Source organism: Physeter macrocephalus, chromosome 17 (genome assembly GCF_002837175.3).
Source record: "Physeter macrocephalus isolate SW-GA chromosome 17, ASM283717v5, whole genome shotgun sequence".
Classification (NCBI taxonomy): domain Eukaryota; kingdom Metazoa; phylum Chordata; class Mammalia; order Artiodactyla; family Physeteridae; genus Physeter; species Physeter macrocephalus.
This window is the reverse complement of record NC_041230.1, coordinates 38,809,511-38,835,037: the sequence shown is the minus strand read 5'-3', so window position 1 is coordinate 38,835,037 and position 25,527 is coordinate 38,809,511. Positions and strand designations below refer to the sequence as shown.

Below are 25,527 nucleotides of genomic sequence, written 5' to 3'. Positions count from 1 at the left end.
GAATAAAGAGCTAGCTTTTGTTAAGTACAAAGAGGGAGGGAGGAGCTCAGAGGTACCAGCATTATGTGAGAATCTTTATTTTGACAAATAAGTGCAGTATAAAAAATTTGACCTGAAAGTAAAAAAAAAAAAAAAAAAAAAAAAAAGTAAAAATAAATACGTTTACAAATTATTGTAGAAATAATACAAAAGAGGATTAAAATTCTCATTGAGGAAAAACCAAAATGTGTCCAATTGTATAAAGGCTCTTCCCTTACAAGAAACGGGAATAAAGCTGAAGACCCAGTTTGGTTTCACTGCTGAAAAATGTACAAAATAACTTAGAAAAACCAGTTGAGGTCAAACGTTGTGGGCCCACTACTTGTACCTGCCTACTCTTGATCTGGAGAAAGATGATTGTCACAGAGCAAGGCAGAGCTGATGGTAGGACAGCCAAGAGTTCTCCATCTGGGAGTCCAGCCTACATTAACCTTCAAGTAAAAGCTGAAGAAAAACAAGCCCTTAATGAAGTCTGAGCTCTGCAGTTGGCTGACCGGATTTCTTCCACTGTAGTGCTCAAAATAGTTTACTTCTTGGCCAGCAAAAACACAGAAGAGCCTGGAACAACTGCCTTAAGCAAACACCTGCCACCTCTTCCCAGCCTTCATGGATTAGGTCTGATGTCAACCAGCAGTCGTCTTCTTACAAACGCAAGGTCTGTGTGATGCAGCAGTGTTCGCTGCAGCTGGAAAACCCGAGTTCATGGGAGATGAAGCACCAGGGTTTGCCAGTCTGGCTCAGAGCACACTTTGTTCCTTCGTAGGAAGCACCTGGGCACACTAGAGGCTTGCCCCCTCGACTACTGTCCACCTTAGTGCTGGTTCTGAGGGCTCAGCAGGCCCCTCTGAGAGTGGATGTTTGGCGAGAAAGCACGCTTGAGCAAGCAACCTCTGAGTCAAAGGCTTAGTCAGTATCCCAGTTTTCAAACCCAAGAGCTCAGAACAGTCTGTGGATTGCAAATCTGTAGAAAGTGGCCTTCCCTCACTCCCCCTCCAAAAAAGAGGGAAATCAAACAGCCTCGAGAGGCATGAGAGAAGAGAACCTTAGGATTTAGATACCAATTCCATCTCCTAGTTTGGTTTCTGGACAGAAGCAAGCAAACGCAGTAGTGACTATCCACAACTTGGCTGTAAGAATTCCCTGGAGAAGCCACTGAGGAGAATGGACAGTCTCAACGATGACCAGCTTGGATTGAGGGTTCCCTTAGGGAACACTGAAAAGCTTTCCATTAGAGGTGATTGTCAACAACCATAGCCTGAACGTCATGGGTACTGCTCAGCTGCTAAGGAATCTGTCCAGGCAGTTCCAAGACTAGCCAGTGTGGTCAGAGGCTCCTAATAGTTTTTCCCCACGTGCTGAGGGCAGGCTTGCCTGTTGCAGAAGGGCCCGTGAGAGTCCAGGCTCTGTGTCACTCGCCACCTTGAAATGTCAACCTACCCGATAAGGAGGGTGGAACAGGTGACTATCACTGTGAAGTGAAGTGAAGCGAAGTGAGGAGGCTGTCTTAGACTCAGAGCTGAATTTGAGAGTGGAATTCAGGAGTATACAGGTTGAAATACCCAAGCCCTCACTTCCTTTCTGAGCACGTTGGGGTTTAATCTTCCTGGTAGATGATGAAAACATTCTACCTCCTCAGCAGAGATCACAGACAAGACAATCTAGATATCTGGGCAATTTCCAGGTAGAATACATTCAGCTCAGGGCCTCCATAGAGCTTTGAGCTATGGCCTTTAGCACCACCACCACCGTTTGTTCTTCCTGGCAAACTTTCCTTTTTAACATATATATACACACACTTCACACTTAAAACCAGTTGAGTGCTAACTCCCTGCTAGTTTGGCTCATCCTTGGGATGTTGAGATGTGGAATGCAGTACTTCACATAGGAAAGCACCGTTCCTGGACCCTGTTTTCTGATGCCCAAAGATCAGGCTTCTGGGCCTTGTATTTCAGGCACAATCTTATTGCATTGATAACTAGATCAAGGCGGGGACACGTTACTAGCTGGCCCAGACCTCTCAGAAATTCTCCCACCACCTCTGATTTTGTTCAGGTGGGCTAAGAGAACCGCTTCCCACGGGCCCTCCTTGCTTACTCACCCATCAGAAGCTGCCACTGAATGGAACTTATTGTTTGGTTTAGCACACTTCTCAGTTCCCTCTGGATCTCAGGGGAGGAAGTGGAATCTTGCCCAGAGGCCACTGTGTGCACAGTGGCAAGCAGACAGGCGGCCTGAAAACATACATGCCTCCTCCATCACCCTGAGCTGGACTTGCCTCTAAGCAGAGCTGGCCCAGGCCGTTCTACAGTCACCATTCTTTGCACTTCACATTTGTCCTTTGGACCATTAAAAAACTAAAACGGCACTCCCTCCTCCCTCCCACCCCATCTTCTCCATTCCCCTTCCCCCTCCCTTACCCATTGCACTTTTCCCGCTCTGCTTGAGGGCTACGTCACACCTCAGCAAAAGCTAAGCTATACTGCTCTGGCTTCTTCCCGCATCGCCGGGCAATGATGGCCAGATACAACATGAGGAGGGCCACCCAGTAGCAGCCGTACAGGATGGCCCCAGAGACGAGGAAGGCTAGCTCCGTCTCACTGAACAGATCCTGGCAGTACGCTGTGTAGGCCAGCCCCCCAAGGAGGACTGCCACCCAGATGGACACAGGGATGAGGCCAATGAAGTTCACCACGATGGTTTTTCGACCGGAGGTACCCCAGCCAGACTTGTTGATGGTAGCAATGGCAAAGATCTTGGCTGGCAGGAGGCTGGACATATAGAGAAGGGAGTAGAGTGACATGAAGATCATCTCTGCATTGCCCCGAAGGAAGCAGGCGTATGTAGCCTTGATAATGCCCACCAGCTGCACTGTCAGCAGGAAGAGAAGAATGTTCCAGATGCGGCCACGGTAGAAAAGCTGTATGACCGTGGCGATAAGGAAGAAGGGGAAGAAACCCGTGACCACTGATTCGTAGGTCATCCAGAGGTGGTGCTTGTGGAACCACAGAGAGTTGTAGAGCCACTCGCGGAAGTAAGACTTGCTCCAGCGGGTCTGCTGGTTAAGCCACCGGAGGTACTTGGTGGGGGTCTCTGTGAGGCATTTAGAGCGAGCTGTATACTTAGTCCTGTAGCCGAGACTCAGGACTCGGTTGGTGAGGTGCCGGTCATCCCCAAAGCTGCACTTGCTGCCTAGGAACTTCTGATGGTACCAGTCCTCTAAGAATTGCTGAAGGAGGCTGTTACGGTACATGCCCAAGGGCCCGCTAATACACTGCACACAGCCAAAGTAGGACTGGCAAGCCCGCTCCACGTTGAAGGCCATCCAGTACCGCACACTGCTCAGGAAGGAGATCCATGAATCATATTTGTTGAGGATCTGCAAGGGAACCAGAGATGCTGGGCCTCCTTGCCTGAGAACATGAGCCCCAGGAGACAGACACCAGAGACCACAAGGCCTCCCTACACCCCAAGTGCTGGAGCCCATTGCTCCAGTTCCTGGCCGTGAGTCCTCGCCCAGCCGGAGCTGGGACACCAGAGGCTCAGAGGAGGCGACCATACCCAGTCACTCTCCCCAGCACCAGCCCCACCTCTCCTCTGTGTCATCTGCACCGACTGTCCCAGTGAAGTTGCTCTAGCAGTCAAAGCCACCTTCAATCTCAGGAGGCAGCCTGTGGTGGTGGCCAAGAGAAAGGCTTGAGAAAGAAGCAGACACCCCAGCCACCCATCCTGACCCTTTCTGCAGTTGGAAAGCTTCTTGGGAAGATATGGTATGTTGCCAGCAGTACCCTTGGAAGAAGATCTGACCCTTTATTTGTACCATACTGCCCGGAGCTCTTCAGTGCAACGTCCCTAAAGAGCAAGGGTTTCTCAGGGGTCTAACTTCGGAGTTGCTTGGTGCACCATCGGCCAAAAAGGAAGCCCCCTCCAGGATGGATGGCCTCAGAACACTGTGCCCCTCCCAGCAGCATAGGCTCTCTATATACCTGTTAAGTGATTTCTCCCCACTTAAAAGAACAGAAAAGGGGTTGGGTAGCAGATGAGCCCTTTGATACCATCGAAAACTGTCAAAGAGGAAACACCCCTCCAAAACACTATGAAGTCAAGATGCCCATTTCCCAAGCATATCCAATTAGATTAAGAAGCAAAAGAATCCAGACACCCCCCCCCCCCAGGAATCCTTGGTTACTTCTTACTTGGACATCTCCCCCGACTCCTCCTACTTGGGGGTCCTCCTCCAGGACTCGAAGCATTTCAATTGTGCAGGCTGGATCCAGCACAGTGTCAGAGTCACACACCTGCAGAGGGAATGCACTATCAGTCCATTTTGACCTTGGGTACACACACACACACACACACACACACACACACACACACACACACCTTTCACATGATACCCTTCAAGCCACTAGCAGAGAAATCTATGCCAAATAGAAGGGGTGAAATGAATAACAAAGGAAAGTAAGAAAACGAGTTCAGGTACCAGGCTTGACAGCCACTAGACCGAGAGAGAGATCTCCAGGAGACTTTCAGTGCTGGGCCCAGAAAGGGAAAAGTGCTTAGCACTGGAGAAATCTTTAGCCCCTTACAGAGCCAGCCTCCTCAGAAGTGGTCTTAAAATATTTCTCAAAATGTTATCTCTTCAAAATAATATCTCTTCAAAAAGTCATTGAAATCAGATGACAAGCATTGTGGGTAGACCAGGGCCAGCAGACCTTTCTCAGAAGGCCAAGAAATGGCTCCTGCCAGAGGCTACTGCCCAAAGCTTGCTCATAGGATTATTAAGAACAGGGTCTTCCCTGTTTCAGCCTCTGGCCTCTTAGACAACCAGCCTAAGTGGAGGGTGTATTTAGCCCAGTCACAGGACCTCTAATGAGGCTGCCAGGCCTTCTGTGTTCTGTTGGCCAAGTCTCCCAGATCAGGGCCCAGCATGGCCAAGGGCTGCTCTCACGTAGATTCTACTCTGGATGGGCCTGGAAGCTGGCACCAGCTACCTCCAATCAGGACCTGGATCAAATCCTGCCCACCTGCCCACCTTTCCTAGAGAGACTCCTGGTTTATTTCTAACAGGTGGGCTACAAACACTTACTCTGGTGGCTGACTCCTCTGTTTTCTAGAAAATTGAGAGGATACAAAAAGCCCAGATAACCACTGAGTAGAGGAATTGGTTTCCTGACCCCTGACAGAGCAAAGAACAGTATCCACAGATAAGCCCAAACCCTGTTCTGCAAAAGCCTAAAATCCTTTTACTAAAGTTGCTGAGAGCCCATTAGCCTTCAGGAAGGGGGCCGCCCTCCACACTCCAGCCCTATGCTTTCCCTCTCCACGTTGGAAGACTCAGTGGCCACACACAAGCGGCAGAAGGCAGAGGGGGAACCAGGCAGTCATCACAGCCACTCCCTCCTACCTGCACCATGACACATCCTCACAATCCTGGCCCAGACTGCGAAGGCCCCAGGGAGCCTCAGGCCAGACTCCCAGAGGCCCCTCAGCTCATAGGCCCAGCTTCCCAGGGCTGCTGGTCTCAAGACTACTTCCTGCCATGACCCTATCTCATTCCTCACGATGCTTGGCTTCCCGCTCCCCAGGGAGGTCTTTCCAGCTGAGCAAGGTTAGGAAAGTTAGAGCTCTTGGCTGCCTGAGTTTCCCCACTGGCTGGAGCAGGGTTATCTCCCAAAGAGGGAAAGACACTTTCAGCAGGGCTCATGAAGACATGCAGGAACCCAGAGTGTGCAATGACTGGCGCCCAGGACTGCCCCAAGCAGTGAGCCCAGAGCCGTCAAGAGAAAGGCTGGCTCAGGTGCATGAGCCTATCTGCTGATCCACCAGAGCACAGAGGAAAGGAAGAGGTGTGGTAGAGCAGGTTTGGGGGGATCCTGTGCTTCAAGGGGGTAGATGACAGAGTCACGACGGCTTGAGCACGTGCCAGGGCTCAAGGGCTTTTTCTAAATTTTCTGAGTCCCCAGGCAAGTCTCAAAGGCCCCTTGACCCTAGGTGAACTGCAGAATCAAGAACTGTCTCACATCCCTCCCTCTCCAAGGCTGAGGAGGTCCTTGGGCCTAAGAAGACAGAAAAAGACAAATATGCCAACTCTCACTGCAACTTTCTAAACAGCCAAAACCAAAAAATCTGTGGCAGGCTAATTTTAGGTGGGTACAGTATAGAAAATTTGAATATTGGAGTATGCAGCATGCTGTCAGCAAGACTGCTGGCACGTAGGTGGGCTACCGCAGCAGCCGCTATCCATTCAAGCGATAGAGAAGGGCAGGATGAGAGGAGTGGACGGTGGATGCTGGACCAGAAATCTGGGGTCCTGGGTGTCAGTTTCTACTTGGTACTGAAATGCATGTCCTTTCATCAGTTTTCTCTAGGTTCTGTTATTTGAAAATTGGAGCAGGGGACTTCCCTGGTGGCACAGTGGTTAAGAGTCCACCTGCCAATGCAGGGGACGTGGGTTCGAGCCCTGGTCCGGGAAGATCCCACATGCCACGGAGCAACTAAGCCCGTGTGCCACAACTACTGAGCCTGCGCTCTAGAGCCCGCGAGCCACAACTACTGAGCCCGAGTGCCACAACTACTGAAGCCCGCGTGCCTAGAGCCCATGCTCCTCAACAAGAGAAGCCCGTGCGCCACGATGAAGACCCAACACAGCCAAAAATAAAATTAATTTAAAAAAGAAAAAGAAAAATTGGAGCAATGTGAACCTTGTCAGCATAGTAAAATTTCCAGGCTGGTGTCAATGCCTGCTTTGGCTGGAAGCTAGGCAGGGTCTGTTCAGGGTCCTGGTCCTGCCAAGACGGCTGCAGAATCGGGCTGGGGGATGATTCGCACGTGTCCCTGCACCTCACACATAAGAGCCTGACACCGGAAAGAGTTGGACTTTTTAGCCCATAACTAAAACTATTTGAGTGCTTTGGAGCATGACTTTTTTTTTTGTTGCTCTTCCCCACACTTCTTTATGAAGAGGCTCATCCCCATGTTGCCAGTATCGAGGCAGTATTGCACAGCGGACAAGGACAGACTGCCGGGGCTCAAATCCTGGCTCTGCACCTTACTGCCATGTGACATTAGGCAAGTTACTTAGCCTCTCTGTGCTTCAGGCTCAGTTTCTGTAAGTGGAAATAATAATAGTACCTATCTCCTAGGAGTATTATGAGGAGTAAGAGAACTAAAATGCATGAAGTGCACACAACAGTGTCTGGTATAAAGTAAATGCTATACACTTTACACTTGTTTGCTATTATTGGGATACCAATCCATAGACCTGCCCAGAGTCACAGAGCTCAGTAACAGCAGAACCAGGATTCCCTCTCTGGTCTTTTTGACCCCAGGACTGCTGTGGAGAACCATGGTGCCTACTGTCTTCCTAAGTGCAGAGCAGGAATGTGCACAACACAAAGGGCCTAGACTGGACCTAAAAGTCCCCAGGAGAGTATGCCTGCCTGGGGGGACACATCCACCTGTCCACATACACCTAGGGAGGCACGCTTACCTGGATGTAGTCCACTGAATCACCAAGGGCCTTGAAGGCCGTGTACATGACCTCTCGCTTGCCTCCCCACTTCTGCATGATGCATGAGAAGGTGCTGGCCCGCACCACGTTGCGCACGCGGTCCATGCCCTCCTGAAGGCTGGCCTCCGTCTCGCCCTCACCCGCCTCATGGAAGTTGCTGCGCCACACAAAGAAGCCGGCTTGCTCGGTGCCACCTAGCACCTCATGGAAGATGTCCAGCATGTAGGTATCCTCCTGGCGATTGCCATCCACCACCATGACCACCTTGAGGTCGGGGAAGGCAATGCGCTGGGCTGAGCGCAGGCACTTGCGCAAGTAGTCGGGGTCCTCCTGGTATGCAGCGATGCAGAGCGCCACAGAGCGCCGCAGCGGGGAGGGCAGCTTCAGTGGCCGGCCTGCCCGCCGCATGCGCCGGTGCTCCAGGAAGGCAAACAGGCTCTGGATGAGCAGGTGCAGACCCAGGATGGCACCATACAGCCCGAAGGACAGGTAGTGTTTTTCTGTGTGGATGAACTGGTAGCCTGTCACATAAGCTGCCAGGATGCCACCCAGCACTGCCAGGGCAAACAGACTGGTGCCCACCACACGCAGGGCTGTTGTCAGCTGCACCGGCATCTGGTGGGAGAAGGTGGGAGATGTGGGTCAGGCGGAGGCAGCATCCCTGGTCATTGGCAGTGGGGGCATTTTCTCTGGGCCTGGCGCCGAACCACGAAAATGACCCACTAATAAAAACAATTACCATTTATTGAGCATGACTACGACTGTCTGGTGACTCAGAAGCCAGACTACTGGGGTTCAAATCCCAGCTCTGACACTATCTGTGTGACTGTGTTCTACCCCTTAGTTAATTCATCTGTAAAATGTGGGTTGCAGCACTAACTTCCTAGCATCTTTGAGGATTAAATGGGTTACATATGTAAAGCACTTAAAGTAGCATTTATTATTGTTAGACAAACCAAAGCCAGAGAGAGCTGTGTGATACTGGCAGAACTGGCATCTGCCTGACCCAAAGCTCTCATAGGCGAGCTTCAGTAGAGGTGAGCCTGAGGCCAGAGGAAGCTCTGAGCACCTGAGGGGCCAGGAAGAGCGGGGGGGGGGCAGGGGCAGGTAGGCAGCCTCTACCTGGCCTATACCCACTAGGGGATTACACCAATGAGACCCATGAAGAAAGTGGGGAAGGAAAAGACAGGAAACAAAGAGAGGCCAGAGGAAAAAAAGAAGGAAACAGCTTCCCTTTCTCAAAACAGCTAAATCGGTAAGAGAAACTTTCCCTATGTTCTCTGCTTTCTCACCTTTTTCTTATTTATTTGAGAGGCAGGAAAGAAAGGGAAAGCAATCAGGAAAAGCAGACAAGGTAGAGAAGAGGAAATGAACGCTGGGGTGTGGACGGCCCTCCTGGAAGCCCAGCACTGGGGCACCAGAGGGAACTGCAGCCACCACTGCAGCAGCCTGGGAGGGGTGGCCGCCTGGGAAGCCCCATCTACTTGGTCCTAGCGCCCACACAGAATCTCTGTCCATGTCCCCCTGCCCCGCCACTCCTGGAAATGCTGCCAGGTTTTGTTTGCAACTAAGTCAGGGCTTCTAGCATCTGCCCAATTGGAAATAGCTTTTTTAATGAAAAGAGCCTAGCACTCGGAACCAGAAGTCTTGTGCTTGAGACACAGCTCTACTACCTCCTGGCTGCCTGACCTTGCCCCAATTCTCTGGGACTTAGCATCCGCCCCCCAGGAGGGATTCCAATGGTTTCTTGCTCCATAGGTCTCAGGTAAATCATTTTACTGATTAGTAGCCCTGAAAGATTACCCAAGTGGGGAGGGGGAGGAGGATCATCCATGGGGATGGCCAGCTCCCTGCCCTCCATTCTGAGGCCTTCTCCCCATCTCCCCTCCTTGCCACCTGCCTGATCTGGAGAATCCTGTTTCCTCCACCACCACCACCACCCATCCTTTGCAGACAATGAGGTCTCACTTCCAAGCTTGCTCCAAGTCTACGTCTCACTAAACCCAACTCCTGACCCCCACCTCAACACAAACACACTTTCTTGCCGGGGGTCTGTTCTGACAACCTCTTACATAGGAGGGGTGAGGAACACGCAGTTAGTGCCTCAATCAGCCGGATACTCAGGTCCGGAAAGTGCTGTTGGCAGCCTCGCCTCCCTGGGAAGCGCGGCCTCCGGGCGCTCTGCCCCGCCGTCCCGGGGAGCCTGCCGCGTACTTCCTCTGCAGGACTCCCGTCCTTCCTTCTCTCCCCCGCCCCCCCCAGCCCGCGGCCGTCGCACGCGCTTGCGGCCCAGGGGTCCCTAGGCCCTGCATCCACCGCCCAGAAGCGCCCCCGCCCCCCTCTAGAGCTCACATGCCATGGGGGCGCTACGGGCATTACTGCCCGCCTGCGCTCTGGGAAAGGGCAGGGGGCGCCGAGGCCAACTCAGCGACCTGCCGGGCGCTGGCGCCCCGCCTCGGTGCAGTGCCGGAGGCGGTGCCCACCAGGTTAACGCAGCCAGGAAGACACTGGCCAGGCTTCTCGCCCACGCCAGAGCCTCGCCTTCTGGCGAAGGCGGTGCCGGCCACACCCACGTGCGGGTTTCCCACGACCCAGCCTGGAAGGAACGGAAAACCCAAGGAATCAGTCGACCCAGGCCTCACTCATCTCCTCGGGGGCCCCAGCTACCTTGGCAAAGTGTGCCTGCAGACAAAGACGGCGTCCCCGGTGTCGCCGGCCCCCTCCTTTCCCAGGCGGGACACCCTCCCCTCCCCTGCTCAGGAAGTGGAGACATTACCTCGGCACCCTTACGCCACACAGGACCCACGAAGGTCCCGCAGCTGGAGACCCCACGTGCAATCAGGCGCTGGTGCGGGGCTCAGCCTCAGGTGGCCCTGCCCAGACAGGGGGCCGTGTCACCCCCAAGCCGGCGGAGGGAGCCTCTTGCCCCCCATACCCTTCGCTCGGAAGGGATCCACGAGAGCTCGGCCCCGGTAGGCTAACGCGCACCCGGCTTCAAGGGCAAGAGGTTGGGGGCGCTCCCTAAGCCCTCCCCCCACCCCCAGAGATGAGGGAAAGAGAAAAACCCCAGCAAAGGATGCACGCCGCCAATCTACTCCCGACACTTTGCGGGGCTGCCCAGTCTGCAGCCTCTCCAGCTGACAGGTGCGCCCTGCGGCGGGGCCCACACGCGTCGGGGTGGAAACTTGCGCGCGGGGTACGGGCTCTTTCCTTTACGCCCGGCCGCCCTCCCGGCCCCTCCGAGCCCGCAAGGGAAGGGGAGCCAGGCCGCGGGTACGTGCGGCCGTGCGCCGGCTGACCCGCAGAAACCCGGGCGCCGAGCATCTTGGTGCCTGGACAGGTGCGAACCCCTGGGCGGGCCTGGGGCAGGGAGAGACTCCAGCCCGCCTCGTGCCCCTCACCGTCGCCCGCCTCCCAATCCATTCACAAAACAGGAGCCACAAGGGAGGAAGGGAGGAGAGGCTGGAGAAGGAGAGGATGGAGGAAGAAAGGGAGGAGGGGTCAGCGGGGAGGGGGCTGCAGGAACGGGAGCCGGGAAGCTTGGAGATGCCGCAGCCCTCAGCCCGCCTCCCGGCGTTGGACGCCGCGCCCGCACGGCCCTAGGAGCCGGCGGGGTCCGCGGGTCTCATCAAGAGGCACCCCTGGAGCCCGGCGCGCCCGGGTACCCCGCGCGGCCCGCCCCTCCGAGGCAGCCGGCCGCCCGGCCGGGCCTGCGCTCACCGTGCCGCCGGCTGCCCGCGCTCCGGTGCTCAGCAGGCCCGCGGCTGCTCCATGCCCCTCCTCCCGCTCCTCGCCGCCGCGCCTCGCTCCACCGTGCGCCGCCGCCACTGCGCGCTCCGACTGAAGAGCTCCGGCCCTGCCGAGCCGCCTTTAAGTACCTAGCGCGTCCCCGCCGGGAGAGGCGCCCTCCTCCGGCCCTGGGGCCGGGAAAGTTGGGAAGAGTGGGAGGGCTCCCCCGAGGGCCGCGAGGTAGCACCTCCTTCCCGGCTCGGCCGGAGGTAGCCCCACGCGGCCGTCGCGCGGTGGGACGCAGGGTCCCGAGTGCACGCGGCTACTCCAGTTCGCAAAGACTCAAGAGTCTCCGCACCCTCCGAAACTGGGTTCCCCAACCGGGGCCGAAAGCCGAGCTCCTCCGCGCTCGTTCCGGGACCAACTGCCCAGGGGGAGGTGGTCATTGTGCTCAACTAGAACCTGAAGCGTAGTTAACTTCAGTATAACCCATAAGGGCTTCCAAAATTGTGACTCTCAGTTGCCTCCCCCTCTGCAAAGCGGGCGAGCGGGTAGAAATCCCTCCACTGCAGCACGCGAAGGGACTGTGCGCTGTAGAGGGTACTCCCTAAAGCCCAGACCCCAGAACCTTCCTGCCGGCAAAAAAAAAAAAAAAAAAAAAAAAGGCGCAGAATACTTGTTAAATACAAAAAGATTGGTCAAACGTGTTAACAATTGTGAAATTGTGACAAGCTTAGCTTTGAATCCCGCAGTGGGGCGCTGATGACTTTAACGCTTTTTAAAAAGCTGCAATGGTTTTGCAAGAACCTTGGAAGTTCCGGTGTCCTAAAGCCAAAACCAACTCTCCTCTCCTTTTTACACCTTTATTTCCGACATCCATGACCTCCTAAATTCCCAACTGATCTCATCGCCAGAGGTTTCCAAGCTCCCGAAAGCTGGTGCTAGACTTGGGTGAGGTGAGGTGAGGTTGCATGGGGTTGGGGGGAGGTGGGGAGTTCTTAGCAGAGGAAGTTAGTTTGGAACCAGCTGAAACATGCTGGGTTTCTAAATCTCATAAAATCTTGGAGGTATTATAATTGAAGACTAGTAAAAAACGAATTTACATATCTTCCAGATACACCTGGGACAATTTCCATCACTTTTTCCAAGCTGCAACAAATTTATAGGAACCTGAGTTGCAATCTGTAAGCTGCTCCTCTCAGAAGTCTTAGGGGCTCACCCTGACTCACTCTGGGCCACAGAGCTCACCCCTCAGTCCCCCAGGCAAGCAGACCCCTGGCACACCTCCTCCACCCCACCCCGCATCTTGTGTTACATAAACCAAATCACTTCTGGCTTTTGCTTGAGAAAATCATCACTAATATGCTACATGGTTTAAACATTCTTTGTGTGCTTTTTAAAACTAGTATTCGCAATGGGAATGTGTTTTGAACCTCAGATGGGCCCTAATAAGAGCAAACAATGCACAGGTGGAGAGAGAAGCCCTTGGTTAAGAGGACGACTCTGGAGTCAGTTCTGCCCCTAGCCGTGTGGCACTAACCTCAGTGTCTTCATCCCAGAAATGGGATTGAGTATCTACTGGACAGGGTTGTCACAAGGATTGAAGCGACTGACTGAGAGTAAGTGCTCAGTAAAGGTTAACTGCAGCCAACTTCAACCAGAGAATGGCATCTGCTTGCCGATGCTATGGATTCTACATGCCTATCCCTCCAGGATGTGACACTTGGTGACAGGAAGTTCAGAGATCGATCAGTGTTCATGAAAAATGCCTTGTCTCAATTGCATTACGGACTCCTTGAGCTCTAGGCCACCGCCTCTACATCCAGGGGCATCACAGAGCCTGGAGTTGCCAGAGACTGGAGGAGCTATCTGATTCTACCTCCCACCCAAATTTGCCATCTGCAAAATTTTAGAACAGGGGAAACAAGCAGGGGCTGGGCAGCAACAAAGATGAGTGCATCGGCCTGGTGGGGAGCCAAGGTCCCATTTAAAGGAGATGTCCCTTTGAGAGGGAGGGCCCAGCGTGGCCAGGTGCTCTGTTGTTGAGAAGCCAGAAATCCAGATTTTTACGTGAAATCTCCTCATATTAAAGTGTTAGCCACTAAGTCAAACGTTAAAAAGCACTCCACAGGCCAGGCCAAATGTGTCTGTGGGTCAGATCCAACCAACTGGCTGCTTGCAAGTGACCTGTTTAGACGCTTAAGGAACAGAGCAGCCAGTTTGGAAAGGTCCCGTCTGCCCTCAGCAACACAGCAACATGACTTCTTGGGTGCAAGTTTCCTGGGGCTGCTCCAGGATCATCTCGTGCCTAGTTAATTTCTAAGGCTCCAAATTTGTCCCACAGGCTTAGTGCCTGTCTCACACACCTGGTTCCAGGGAGGTTTATAGGGGGTGCGCTGGTACAGCACAACCTCACTAGTCAGTTAAAACCTCCGAAATGAACAGCAGGTCCAGATGCAACATTATGAGAACAGTAAACACTCTGCCCATATCAATTGCCTTGGCCCCCTAAATGGCTTCCCCCGGAGAGCAAATTCTCTTTTTCTGGTCTGCAGGGCCAGCAACCTGGTGTTATCAGGCAGCTTGGAGAGTCTTTACCTTTGTGGCCCTGCAGGATTTGCCTGTAACTGACATCCACTTTGCCACGTCCTATTTGCATTCATCTCTTCAGGGGGAGATGGGTAGGGGAATCCTTAAGGGGCTGATACAATAAAGCTCACGTTTATCTCTGCTTACCACTGGGGATTTAGAAATAGGACTAATTCCATACCCAATTACTTAGAAATGTGAATTCAGAGGTTGCTGAATTGGCTTTTACACAGGTTCCGGAGGGTAAGCCTCCTATTCAGCTCTGTAGCAGAAGATTCATGCGGCATTTCAACATTCATTTACCAAACACTGAAGACCTGCTCTGAGCAGAGAAGGATGCTTTGGCACTGCAAAGTCTCAGGCTGGTCCCTGACATCTAGATGGTTATCCGTTTGGAAGACAAATACACTTGAAAAATTAAGTCACCGTACAAGAAAGTTTATAATTAAATGTTGATGAGAGAATCCAACTGCAAGAGTTTGAAGATTTCGGGAAAGAGATCTCTGTGAGCTGGTATGGGCTGGGCAGAGTTTCATGGAGGACTTGAGCTGACTGTGTAGAGAGACAAGAGCATTCTAGACAGGAAACAAAGCTTACGAACAAGAGTAGGTAGAGGAATGGGTGAGGTGTGTTTGAAGGCCAGCAAAGAGAGGTCTGGATGAAACAAGAAATTTACACTGGAGAAGTTGCAACGGTGCCTGCTCTGTAGAAAGTGCCTGATAAAGTCTAGCTGCAGAGAAGAAGGAAGCTAGGGATGGATTCTGGAAGGCCTTGGATGACTGAATAAGGAGTTTGGACTTTATCCAGTAGGTAACAGAATATTGAAGATGTCAGAGCAAGGTAGTAAGAGGTTCAAAGTATTGTTTGGGGATGGCTGCGCCAGTGGTGTTTTGGGGTAAGGACTAGGAGTGGGGCAGGAGACCTGTTAGGAGGCAGATAAACCACAAAAAAGGGGTGAGAAAGGGCAGCTGTGAGAATTGTTGGTGCTGCCCTCAGGAAGTGGAGGTGAGGGCAGGCAGTGCCAACTATCTTGGGCACAAGTGAGAGTACTGGTGGAGGAATAATCAAGGAAAAGAGACTTCGGAGGGTGGAGGGGGCCGTTCTCAAAGCTCTGGAGGTTTTGAGATGACTGAAGCTGACAGTACCACAAACATATATTTCACCTTTCAACTAATTTTCAGATCCAAACCCATGAAAATACTCAAATACCTTGGAGCCAATAGGAGCCTGCCATGGATCCCTGGTCATCACTCGGGCTTGAAGCTGCGGGACAACCCTGCCAGCCGGTAACCAGGAGCTGCTCGGCTCCGCGGCAGCCTAGTGAACGACCGGGCGGGGGAGGGGCAGAGGACGGGCTAGCTCCACAGGCCGCCCCTCCCCCTGTGACCTCACGCCTTAGTGCTCCACCCTGGCACCCGGCGAAGCCAAGCAGAATGGGGGATGGGAGCCGAGCCACCAGGTCTCCCCGAGCCCCTCCGGGCTTCATCCCATCCACTTCCTCTGGGCTGACCACAATCAAAACCTCTTGAAGGTAATGAAGGTGAATTTAAATTGGCCGCCAAAGAGTAGCTGGTTATGCCCCCCAGCTGACTACACAGGGCCTCCTCCTCAAGGCAGCCTAATAATCTGCCACACTAGTTCATACATAATTCCAAGTGGAAAGCGTGTGCCTTGACAGCGGCAAGGCAGCTACTACCAAGCAAAGTTATCCCTTCATAACTCTTCCCTCCTACCGACAAGTACTCTGTAATCAGTACCATTTCTAGTGCTACGTTTGAAGAAGCAGGTTTAAGGACTTCTCTGTCCTGCAGTTACAATGGTTAGATTTTAACTCCAGTCTCTCTCCTTGGATAGAAGAGTCATTTTCATTTCAAATTAAAGGGCCTCTGCTCTGCTGGAGGCAGAGCTGCCAGCTCCTACTAAGGGGCTAGGTTCTTTTATGCTGGCTTGAAGGTCAGGATTAGAAGGGCACACAGAAGGATAACCAAGTGTCAAGCCAGACCTGGAGATGTTTTCTTGATTTCCTGAACAGGAAAAGCTCTTCCTGGCCATCTTTCCTTCCTCTCCCTCCCCCAGGTGAATGCAGAAAGAAATCCAGAAGGCGATTTTAAAACATAACCTACCTTCTTGGCAGAATATTGTGCAGCTACTAAATATAATGTAATGTTCGGGAAGAGAATGTAGGAATAGGCAAAAATGCTTATAATGCAATGTTAAGTAAAAAAGGCAGGATACAAAAAATGTCATGTATGAATGACTACATTTACGTTGTTTTCTTTTGAATCCTATGAATTAAAGGGCAGGAGAGAAATTCACCCAGATATTAAGATCAGGTTTGTCTGGGTGGTAGAACAATGAATTTTTTCTCTTTGCCCTTTTCTCTGTATTCTCCAAACATTCTATAAATAAGTATAATAGTCTTGTAATAAAAAGATTATTTTAAAATGATATGAATTGTAAATTCACAGAATTTCCTTCTAAACTAGCGCTGGGTGGGATACAGCCCATATCATACGTGGGCTCATGAGAAAAAGTCTGGCAACCTCAGTCTACTAAGAAAGCAGGGGAGTTGGGAGGGCCAGGATATAGGATTAGTGGCAGCCAAAACTCCAGTACTTTGCTTTATTTAAATCCCTCCCACTGTTCCTTTGCGAGAATTTTTTGCAGGGAAGAGGGGAGTATGTAGAGCTGTGCCTGCTCATCCAGCAACTCTGAGTGAATGATAAAAAGACTCCTTCTTCCCTCCTCCTGGCAACACAGCCCAGAGCCAGGGCACACGGCTTGCCTGGCACAGCCCAGCTGGTGTCAGCCCCCACTCAGCCCCTCGTCCAGGGTCACGGTGATCCTGGGGAAGGGAGGCAGGTGCACTAAATGTGGGCTCTAGTAGTACCGTGTAAGGATGCTTTTCCTGAAAAAAAGTATTTCCAAGAATGATGATGTCAACAGCATTGCACTCCTGCCCGGGGAGAGGCTGTCTCCTCTGGGTGCTGTAAACCTACCCCCATGCCAGTACCAATGGGTACGTCCACACCCACACGTGCACGTAACATACTGTACACAGAACGGACACACGCATACTTGCTCATTACACAAGCGCACACTCACTTTCCCGGACTTTAGCAGGATGCAATCCCAGCCTACAGCCCCAGTTGCAGGATCAGCAGGAGAAGAACAAAACCACTTAAGGTAACCTTGTTCCAAATTCATTTGGCTTTGTTACAATAACATCAACCACAGTTCTTAAATGTGCTGGCGCTTCTGCTTCATGTCCTTTTTCTCGATTAAAGACACTGTTAGTCACTGTCACAGAGGAGGTCCGAAGCTGGATTCTCCACCTAAGCGTCCATCAACAGATGAATGGATAAAGAAGATGTGGCACATATATACAATGGACTATTACTCAGCCATAAAAAGAAATGAAACTGAGTTATTTGTAATGAGGTGGATAGACCTGGAGTCTGTCATACAGAGTGAAGTAAGTCAGAAGGAGAAAAACAAATACCGTATGCTAACACATATATATGGAATCTAAGAAAAAAAAATGCCATGAAGAGATTAGTGGTAGGACGGGAATAAAACACAGACCTACTAGAGCATGGACTTGAGGACATGGGGAGGGGGAAGGGTAAGCTGTGACGAAGTGAGAGAGTGGCAGGGACATATATACACTACCAAATGTAAAATAGAGAGCTCCCAAAATATGTCCCACTCTCAGATTTTTTTTGCTAGGACACCCCCCCTAACACACACACACACTCTCTCTCTCCCTCCCACTCTCTCTCTCTCTCTCTCTCTCTCTCCTCTTTTCTCACCAGATAAGCTAATGTAGTGGTTCTCATGTCTGGCTGCTGCACGTTAGACTTTTAAAACCTGGGGAGCTTTTTGAAAAACACTAATGCCTGGACCCTATCCCAGATCGATTTAGTCACAATCACTGGGGGTGAGCCCCAGGCTTGAATTTTTTATTTAATTCCCTAGGAGATTCTATTACACATCCAGCCGTGAGAACACATCCTGAGGATTCTCCTCAGCTGGGTTTGCAAGTGCATTTCTGGCACTGGGAGGACAGCAGACAGACAGCCAGTCCCAGAGGTGAGCTCCAGAGCGTACAAGTCTCTATCCATTTTCCTCCAGCACCATGCCTGCCACACTTGTTTGAATTAAGTGACCTTAAAAACTTAACAATGAACCAATGAGCTATTAAGCCAGAAGGAAAAAAAAGAAAAGGAGAAAAGACACCGATTTGAGGTGGAAATTAGGAGGGAGAGCCAAGGAGAAACAGAGGCGGGCAGACAGGACCAGCTGGGCACGTCACTCCCCAGATCTCCGAATCTACCTGGAATTGGGTTGATATAATCTTTTTGTTGGCAAAGGTGCTGCCTGCTTTTTCCAGAAGAACTGGGGGAAAGCCACGGAGGAGTTACCCAGAACACCTAGGATTAGTTTTTGTTTCACAAAGGACAGGACTTCTGCACACTGAGGGCTTTTCCTACCTGGAGGATGGGTTAGGGTAGTGGATCTGGGCTGCTCTCTTTTGGGGCATGGAGTCTCCATGACTCTCTCTCACACGGTCCTGGCCTTGGCCACAGAGAAACACCCACATGGCTGATGCTGGCGCCTTGTTCTTTGCACTCTCCGAACAGCACCGACACAGTTTCTTTGGAAAGTGGCGGGGGACTCACCCCAGGCCCAGCTCTTCGAAGCATCAGCAGCACCACCGTTCTTTTAGTAAAGACAGCCTAATTTCAGGCTGGCCCTTCCCTAAGATTAACATGGTCACCATAGGTTTTGAAGTTTGGAAAGTGGTGTGTGGTCTCATAAAGGGGTGTGTGAATGTGCCCCACCCAGGCACTGTTCTGAGCAGGTTTTAGCTCTTAAGGCAGACAGTGAAGATTAAATCTTACATCATTTAATAAACCACTTAAATGCCCAGTAGCTCTTCCTAGCTCCCCAGCAGAGAGGGTGCTCCTGCAGCTCCAAAGCTGCCCCACAAACTGCCCTCCTCTCGTAATACCAACAACTCTCACCCTCAGCGCCCCCTGCATCTCTGAGATGGAGTTAGGTGCTGGCTAACTGGTTCCTATAAGAACTAGCAAATAAAGTCAGAAGTTTCTTTGCTCTAGTGCACTCACTCGCTTCTCCCTTTTTCTCTTCCCATCTGCAAGAACTTATCTCTCTGGACCTTATTTTTCCCTTCTGCAAAATAGGGCCATTAATTCCAGTCTCATTTATTTCTCTGAAGGCATGGTATGGAATAGAGCTTTCAATGTATATATGTGAGAAATACATACACAAGCATTAAAACGATCCATTGTTATCATTCTGAGATACCAAAATCTGAGAACCGAAACCCTGCTTACAGGAGGTAGAAGGGTAAAACAAACAAAAAACAACAAACCTTCAAAGGAGACGTTTCTGGGCTCTGACTGGAGTTCACGGGAAGACTTACTACATTTTCTATGTTCCCACACATGGCGCGGCAGCTTCAAGGGTCTACTACCTTAGCCACCCCCAGAAAGAAGAAGAGGCCTTTCAATGAGCAATTTACAAAAGCTGCCAAAGTACAGGAGCAGGTGGGCTGGGGGGCTTTAGCAAATCTCATCTCCGGCTGCTAGGCAAACTACAAGGTCAAAAACAAGATCTGTAACAAGTTCTGGTGTTTGAGGTTAGGTTTTGTCCGTGGACACTCTCTGGAGGGAATCAGGGCTGAGGTTTATCTTGACATACGTGGTCCATCTGAACAAGCAGGGAACCACTGTCTTTATCCTCACTTATAGTAACAGTTTAACACTTGGAAATATAGTGTCTGTTGAGTGGCAAAGCACAGTGGCTAAAAGCTCAGCCTTGGGAGCCAGACTGCCTGGGTCCAAATACTGGTTTGGCTACTTCTCACTAACTACGTAATCTGGAGCAAGTAATTATCCTCTTGTGTGCCTCAGTTTTCCCATCTGTAAAACAGGGATAATAATAATACCTACCTCGGGACTTCCCTGGTGGCGCAGTGGTTAAGAATCTGCCTGCCAGTGCAGGGAACACGGGTTTGAGCCCTAGTCGGGGAAGATTCTACAATGCCTCGGAGCAAGTAAGCCTGTGCGCCACAGCTACTGAGCCTGCGCTCTAGAGCCCGTGCTCTGCAACAAGAGAAGCCGCCACAATGAGAAGCCCACGCACTGCAACAAAGAGTAGCCCCCGCTCGCCGCAACTAGAGAAAGCCCGTGTGCAGCCACGAAGACCCAACGCAGCCAAAAATAAATAAATAAATAAATAAATTAATAAAAATAATAATACCTACCTCATGGGCCCAGTGTGAGGATTTAGTGGATTAATATATGTCAAGTGTACAGAAGAGCACAATAAGCTCTTTATAGTGTTAACTGATTATGATGTACAGTGATGTAGAGCTACAGCAATCATTCATCCTGGGTTTTACAGGATGAACCTGATACTTTAAGGGGCCGTCAGACCCGATGTCCTGAGTCTGGTGTGCGAACCGTGGTCATTATCCTGGGGACACCTCAAACCCCCTGAGAAGGCATACCCTAACACTCAGGACGGAGTCTCAGAGCTGAGAGCCTAGTCAGAGCTCTTTTGAATACACCTGCGGGTGCTCAGGATTTCTCTCCAGGACGAGTACTTGTAGCTGGACTTTGGCTGCCGGTGTGCATACTTGCAAAGTGTTATTGTGCCCCCACCGGTGGTTTTGATACACAGAAAACTCCATCCCCTGAAGATTTCCTGGGCCTGAACTATTTAGACAATGGTGTTAACACTTTGCTGTGGTGACTGAACCTGCACTGCACAGTTATTAAAGCAGTGTCAGCTGAGGATGGAGGAACGTAGATCGGCACAAGCGTGTTGGTGGAAGGAACACCGAAAATGTTCATATCTTCTGGATCCAGCCTTCCAACCTCTTAGGACTTATCCTATAGAAACACTTCAGTATGCAAAGAGTTATGCTTGAGAATCATTGAATAATCATTGGAACTTAGAAATAATTCAACTGACCATCAAGAGGCAAATGCTTAAACCATCTGTGGCTCATCTATACAATGGAAGACACGCCACATCACAGGGGAGAGGGGGCTGTAAGTACTGTCTCCAAGGTATGTGACTAAGAAAAAAATCTATGGGACACTCTTTATGGTGACAATCCCCTTTTTGTTTTTGAAAGCAGTAATAAGGTATATTTGTGTTCTTTTGGGGAAAGGATGAAAGGAAGGAAAGATCTGGAGGGATATACACCCAACTGCTGGTCAGCGGTAACCTTGGGGTAGGAGTGGAGGCGAGATTGTGCGAACTCTTCTTTGTTACATATACTTTGTTATAATTCATAAAACATATTATCTGCGCGTGCGTGCGCACGCACACACACACACGCACGCTGCCAGGGCATTTGTACCTGAGGGCTCTGCCGCTCCTCAGCACTCTGAGGGCAGGGGGCCAGCACAGGGTCGGCATCCCTCAGCTCGTGTCAGCAGAGTTCCAATGACTGCTTCGTGGGTCCCACATGCCGGGGCTCCTGTGTGCATATGAGCTCCTGAGTGCTTCCCAAACTGTGCTCTAGTTGAAAGGCGCACACACACACACACACACGCACGCTGCCAGGGCATTTGTACCTGAGGGCTCTGCCGCTCCTCAGCACTCTGAGGGCAGGGGGCCAGCACAGGGTCGGCATCCCTCAGCTCGTGTCAGCAGAGTTCCAATGACTGCTTCGTGGGTCCCACATGCCGGGGCTCCTGTGTGCATATGAGCTCCTGAGTGCTTCCCAAACTGTGCTCTAGTTGAAAGGGCTTTGCTGCTATACTCATTTTCGGGGGAGAGGCTCCATAGGATTCAAGAGATGTTCAAAAGAGTCTGCCTCAAGCCCCCCAGGAGACTTGGGCCAAATTCCACCAAAAGGGAATAACAATAGTTTGCCTCTGTGTTCCACGATGTTGTTGTATCATACAAGTTCATGGGTAAAAAAAGACCTTCCAAACTAAAGGAAACACAGAGTAACTGATCTTGCTATTCTATGCCCCCAGGGACTGCAGTGTCACGGGGGTGGGGGCAGGTAACACCTGAGCCTCCCGGGAGTACGGACCTACTTGAGTCAGCATGAAGAACACTGGGGAGGGACAAGAGGGATGACCCTTCAAATAAGTGGGTGCGGCCCCTTCCAGGGCTGATGGTGCAGGTCTGCGCTGCCTCTACACCTGCTGGCAGGCACGGGGTACGCGGAGCACAGCCCTGAGCCCCGCCAACAGGGAAGAGTGCAGCAGCTGGTGTTCTAAGAAGACAACTCCCCAACCCCCAAGTGGCCAGTCAGCTCTGAGCAGAGTGGTGCATGGAAGTGAGGTGCCGCGCACTGCAGGGAGGCTGCCGCGTGTGACTGCAGAAGCTCTGTGGCTGCAGAACTCGCTGGAGGACACAGCAGAGCCCTTAAGAGGTCACGCCTGCTGCTGTCCAGGAGGCAGTGGAAGAAGACCACCCCCCACGCCCCCGTCGTGGTCAGGGCAGAGTGGCTTGCCTCCCACAGCCCACCCTGGAACTCAGCTCCCGTTTTGACTCTCTCCCTTGCCACTGAAATTCCAGCTGAGCTTTTGGATTTCTGTGCAAAGAGACTGCAGCAGCCAATCTGGTTTTGTACAGGTCAGGTGAATCATCCCCCAACCAACTGATCAACTTTCACGTGTCTTGGCCATCCCTCCACTGCAGGTGGCAGGCAAGGCTCCCTTCACTCACAGCCTCACAGACAAAGAGATGCAGCGGGGCGGTGGGGGGGACGGAGGCCAGACCAACCCGTCTGCTGTCCTCTTTCTTCTGGGGCCAATGAGGAGAAACGGCTGCTGCCAAAGAAGGGGTTGGGGTTGGTGAAAGGGACGGGGCTCACCGCTTCCAAACTGAGAAAAAACTGTGGCTGGATGTGAACTCCTTCTGGCTCAATATATTTCCCATTTTACAGCTTTTATCATCTTGGCCTCAAAGCACTTTCCAAAAACAAGCTGAAGGGGCTTCAGGTGGAAACAGGTCTGTGGCTGCCCCCGCACTCAGAGCGGTCCACAGGCTCCACGTTGTTCGGCACGTCGCCCCCTGCACCCCCTCTGCTCCGCTTCCTGCCCGCGTGCCGTGCTCAGCAGCACTGCCCCTCCTCTCTCACCTCCGGGCCCTGGCACTTGCCACCCCCTCTGCCTGGACCACTCTTCCCTCAAGTATCTTCTCGGCCGCTCCTTCACCTCCTTCTGATCCTTACTCAAACTTCAACTTCTCAGCGAGGGCTTCTCTAGACAACTTATCCAAACTCACAGCTCTCACCCCATACACTCCTCACCCCTCCTTCCCGACTTGATTTTTCCCTAGAGCATTTATCACCATTTGATATCCTGCTTTATTCTTTATCTTACTTGTTGCCTGTCTCCTCCTGCTACAACGTAAGCTTCCCCTGAAGGTAAGCATTTTGTTCACTGCAGTGTTCTCAGCACCTGGTGCAGCGTCTGGCACATAGCAGGTACTCAACAAATTGTTGTCGTCGTGGTCTGTGATTCGCTTTCCTACCCTCCTGTCCCTGGTCAGCCCTTATACGTGGATGGGTCGGCAGAGCCATAGGAAAGTGAAGGAATGGAGAAGAGAGGTGAAGAAAGAAGAATACGAAAATATGGAAAAGTATGTGTTTGGAGAGATGATAAGGAGCAGAGTGCAAGTTAAGAGATTTCTGATTAAATAACAGAGAGTGTGTAGAAGGGTAAGTTTGTGCCAAGAAGGAAGGACAAAACAGCAGGGAGGGAAACTCTCCAGAATGTCCAGTAAGTCTAACCTGATCAACCAGTCGACACTTGGGCAGAGAGCCTGGGGTTTGGCTGCAGCCACAGCTTTGGGCCCCTGCCTGTCTCTTGCCACAGTGCCATCCTCTGGCGACCAAGGGAGATGTGCCGGTGGCCTAGAAGAGGAGGAAGAAGCAGGGAAGGGAACGGGGGCAAGTAAAAGACCAATGAGTGATACAGGGGAGCGTGGGACAGACTGCAAGGCAGTGGAGGGGACCGGAGGTGCGAGGCCAGGAGAGTTTCTGTAGCAGAGACAAAGGGAGGAGACTGGAGGAGCAGCAGGAGAAGGCGGCCTCAGAGGGAGAAGAGACGGGCAGAGGTGGGAGGCAAGCACAGGGGTGCTGCTATTACACAGAACCAGACACACCTCACGGGCCTGTGCAGGAAAGCGTCACTACTGCTCCTGCCATCTGTCCCTGGAGTCCTGTGCCTTTTTCTTTTTTTTAAGTTTTGCGTTTTTATTATCATAAAGCTCTCAATTCTCATGCTCTTTCTCAAGGATGGAGACATATACAGATATAGATATCTATACACATAAACACGGGAGATTATTTTACAATTTGGTAATTTTTAATATTTTGGTCATATTTGGTGTTTAGAAGGGTTACATTAAGGTATCCTCCCCCTGAGTTTGGTAACAAGGGCAGAAAAGGTAACTCTCTGAAACTGAATCCATCAAAATCAATAAAGAACAGATGCTTTTAGCCAGTTACCAAATAATTCAAATTAAGAGGCAATTTATAAATGGAGATAAGGGGACCAGAATGCTTTGTGAGGCACTCCGTAGACTAGGTGTTTAGATTAGAGAGTTTCTCAGTCTAATCAAGCTGATCAATTAGGATATGTCCTCAGAACTGAAATACATTTAATGCAAATAAAGTTGTAAGTTAAGCCAACCATCTAACATACCTAATCTGATTATCTTAAGTGGGTTTTATGGGGTTTAGTTAGAGGAAAGCCAAGAAATAAAAACTTTTAGTGTATATCCAGCTGGTCCAAAGGAGATTCTTCTCTGATTTGAAAGCCCAATCCTGATTTTCTAGACATCCTTGATTTGGAGAATGGAATAATCCAGCTACCCTAGCTGAACGGAAATATTCCTTGAAAACACCTGACTGCTTCTGTTCACTGCTCTCTAGGCTGACCTGTGGGCCGTCGCTGTCTGTGAGCTGCCCTCTTTAAAAGGCATGCTCACCACAAAGCTTCTAAGCTAAGGATGCGTCTGTAATCTGGCCAGAAGGAAACAGCCTGATGTGAACTGGCACGTGGGCCTGCTTGTAGACAGTCCTTCAGTCACCTGAGAGTTTTGGGAAATTGTGTCTTGGTTCTGTTGGGCCTGGTCACCAGAGAGTGGGGATAGAGCCCTGTGATAAAATTCAGCCCTGCAGAGCTGAGGACTGGTTAAGGACGCTGGGTTAGCCTCACCGAGGTGTTGACGACTGGGAGGGGTTGTCTGAAGCAATCAGCCGGTGTGTCCTTTTTGTCTTCTCTTTTAGCTGCAATCAAAATTCAGTAGCCAAAATATATAAAGAGATAAAAAGACGTCTAGAGTGCTGCGTGTGAAATGACTTCAGTAAACCTGGCATCAGGTCACCAATACACAATGCACTTTCCAACAGGCATTTAGTACGAACACATTGTCTAAGCATTCCTCTTTCTCAAGGAGCAGAAGACTGAAGGCGGGATATAAACTCTCTCATCTGAGATGTGTGTGGCTCTTTTCTCCTATAATCAGGGCAACTCTGTGCTAACAGTAGCAGAGGGAGTGAAAGAAAATGGCCTGGGAGGGCAAACACAGCACTTACCTTTCTTCTCTGGAAGATTCAACCAGCTTGATTCTCTTTTCTGGAGATCAAATCC

At 51.1% G+C, this 25,527-nt stretch overlaps 1 protein-coding gene across 6 annotated transcripts in view; it reads right to left on the bottom strand.

Annotated features, from left to right (window-relative positions):
- Positions 1–25,527, bottom strand: part of HAS3 (hyaluronan synthase 3) — a 26,318-nt gene extending 791 nt beyond the window's left edge. The window contains exons 1-4 of one of the 6 annotated variants that reach the window (XR_003676498.2): positions 25,093–25,155; positions 7,529–8,164; positions 4,233–4,334; positions 368–3,415 (exon numbers count right to left, since the gene is read on the bottom strand). Coding sequence is in view for 5 of the 6 variants with exons in the window: in XM_028477702.2 (XP_028333503.1) it covers positions 2,492–3,415; positions 4,233–4,334; positions 7,529–8,164 (1,662 nt within the window). In the remaining variant the exon portion in view is untranslated. Of the gene's footprint in view, positions 1–12; positions 3,416–3,590; positions 3,708–4,232; positions 4,335–7,528; positions 8,165–11,269; positions 11,378–25,092; positions 25,160–25,472 lie in introns of those variants that run through there. The other 5 variants (XM_028477702.2, XM_007110772.4, XM_055079352.1 and 2 more) reach the window with 5 other exon arrangements.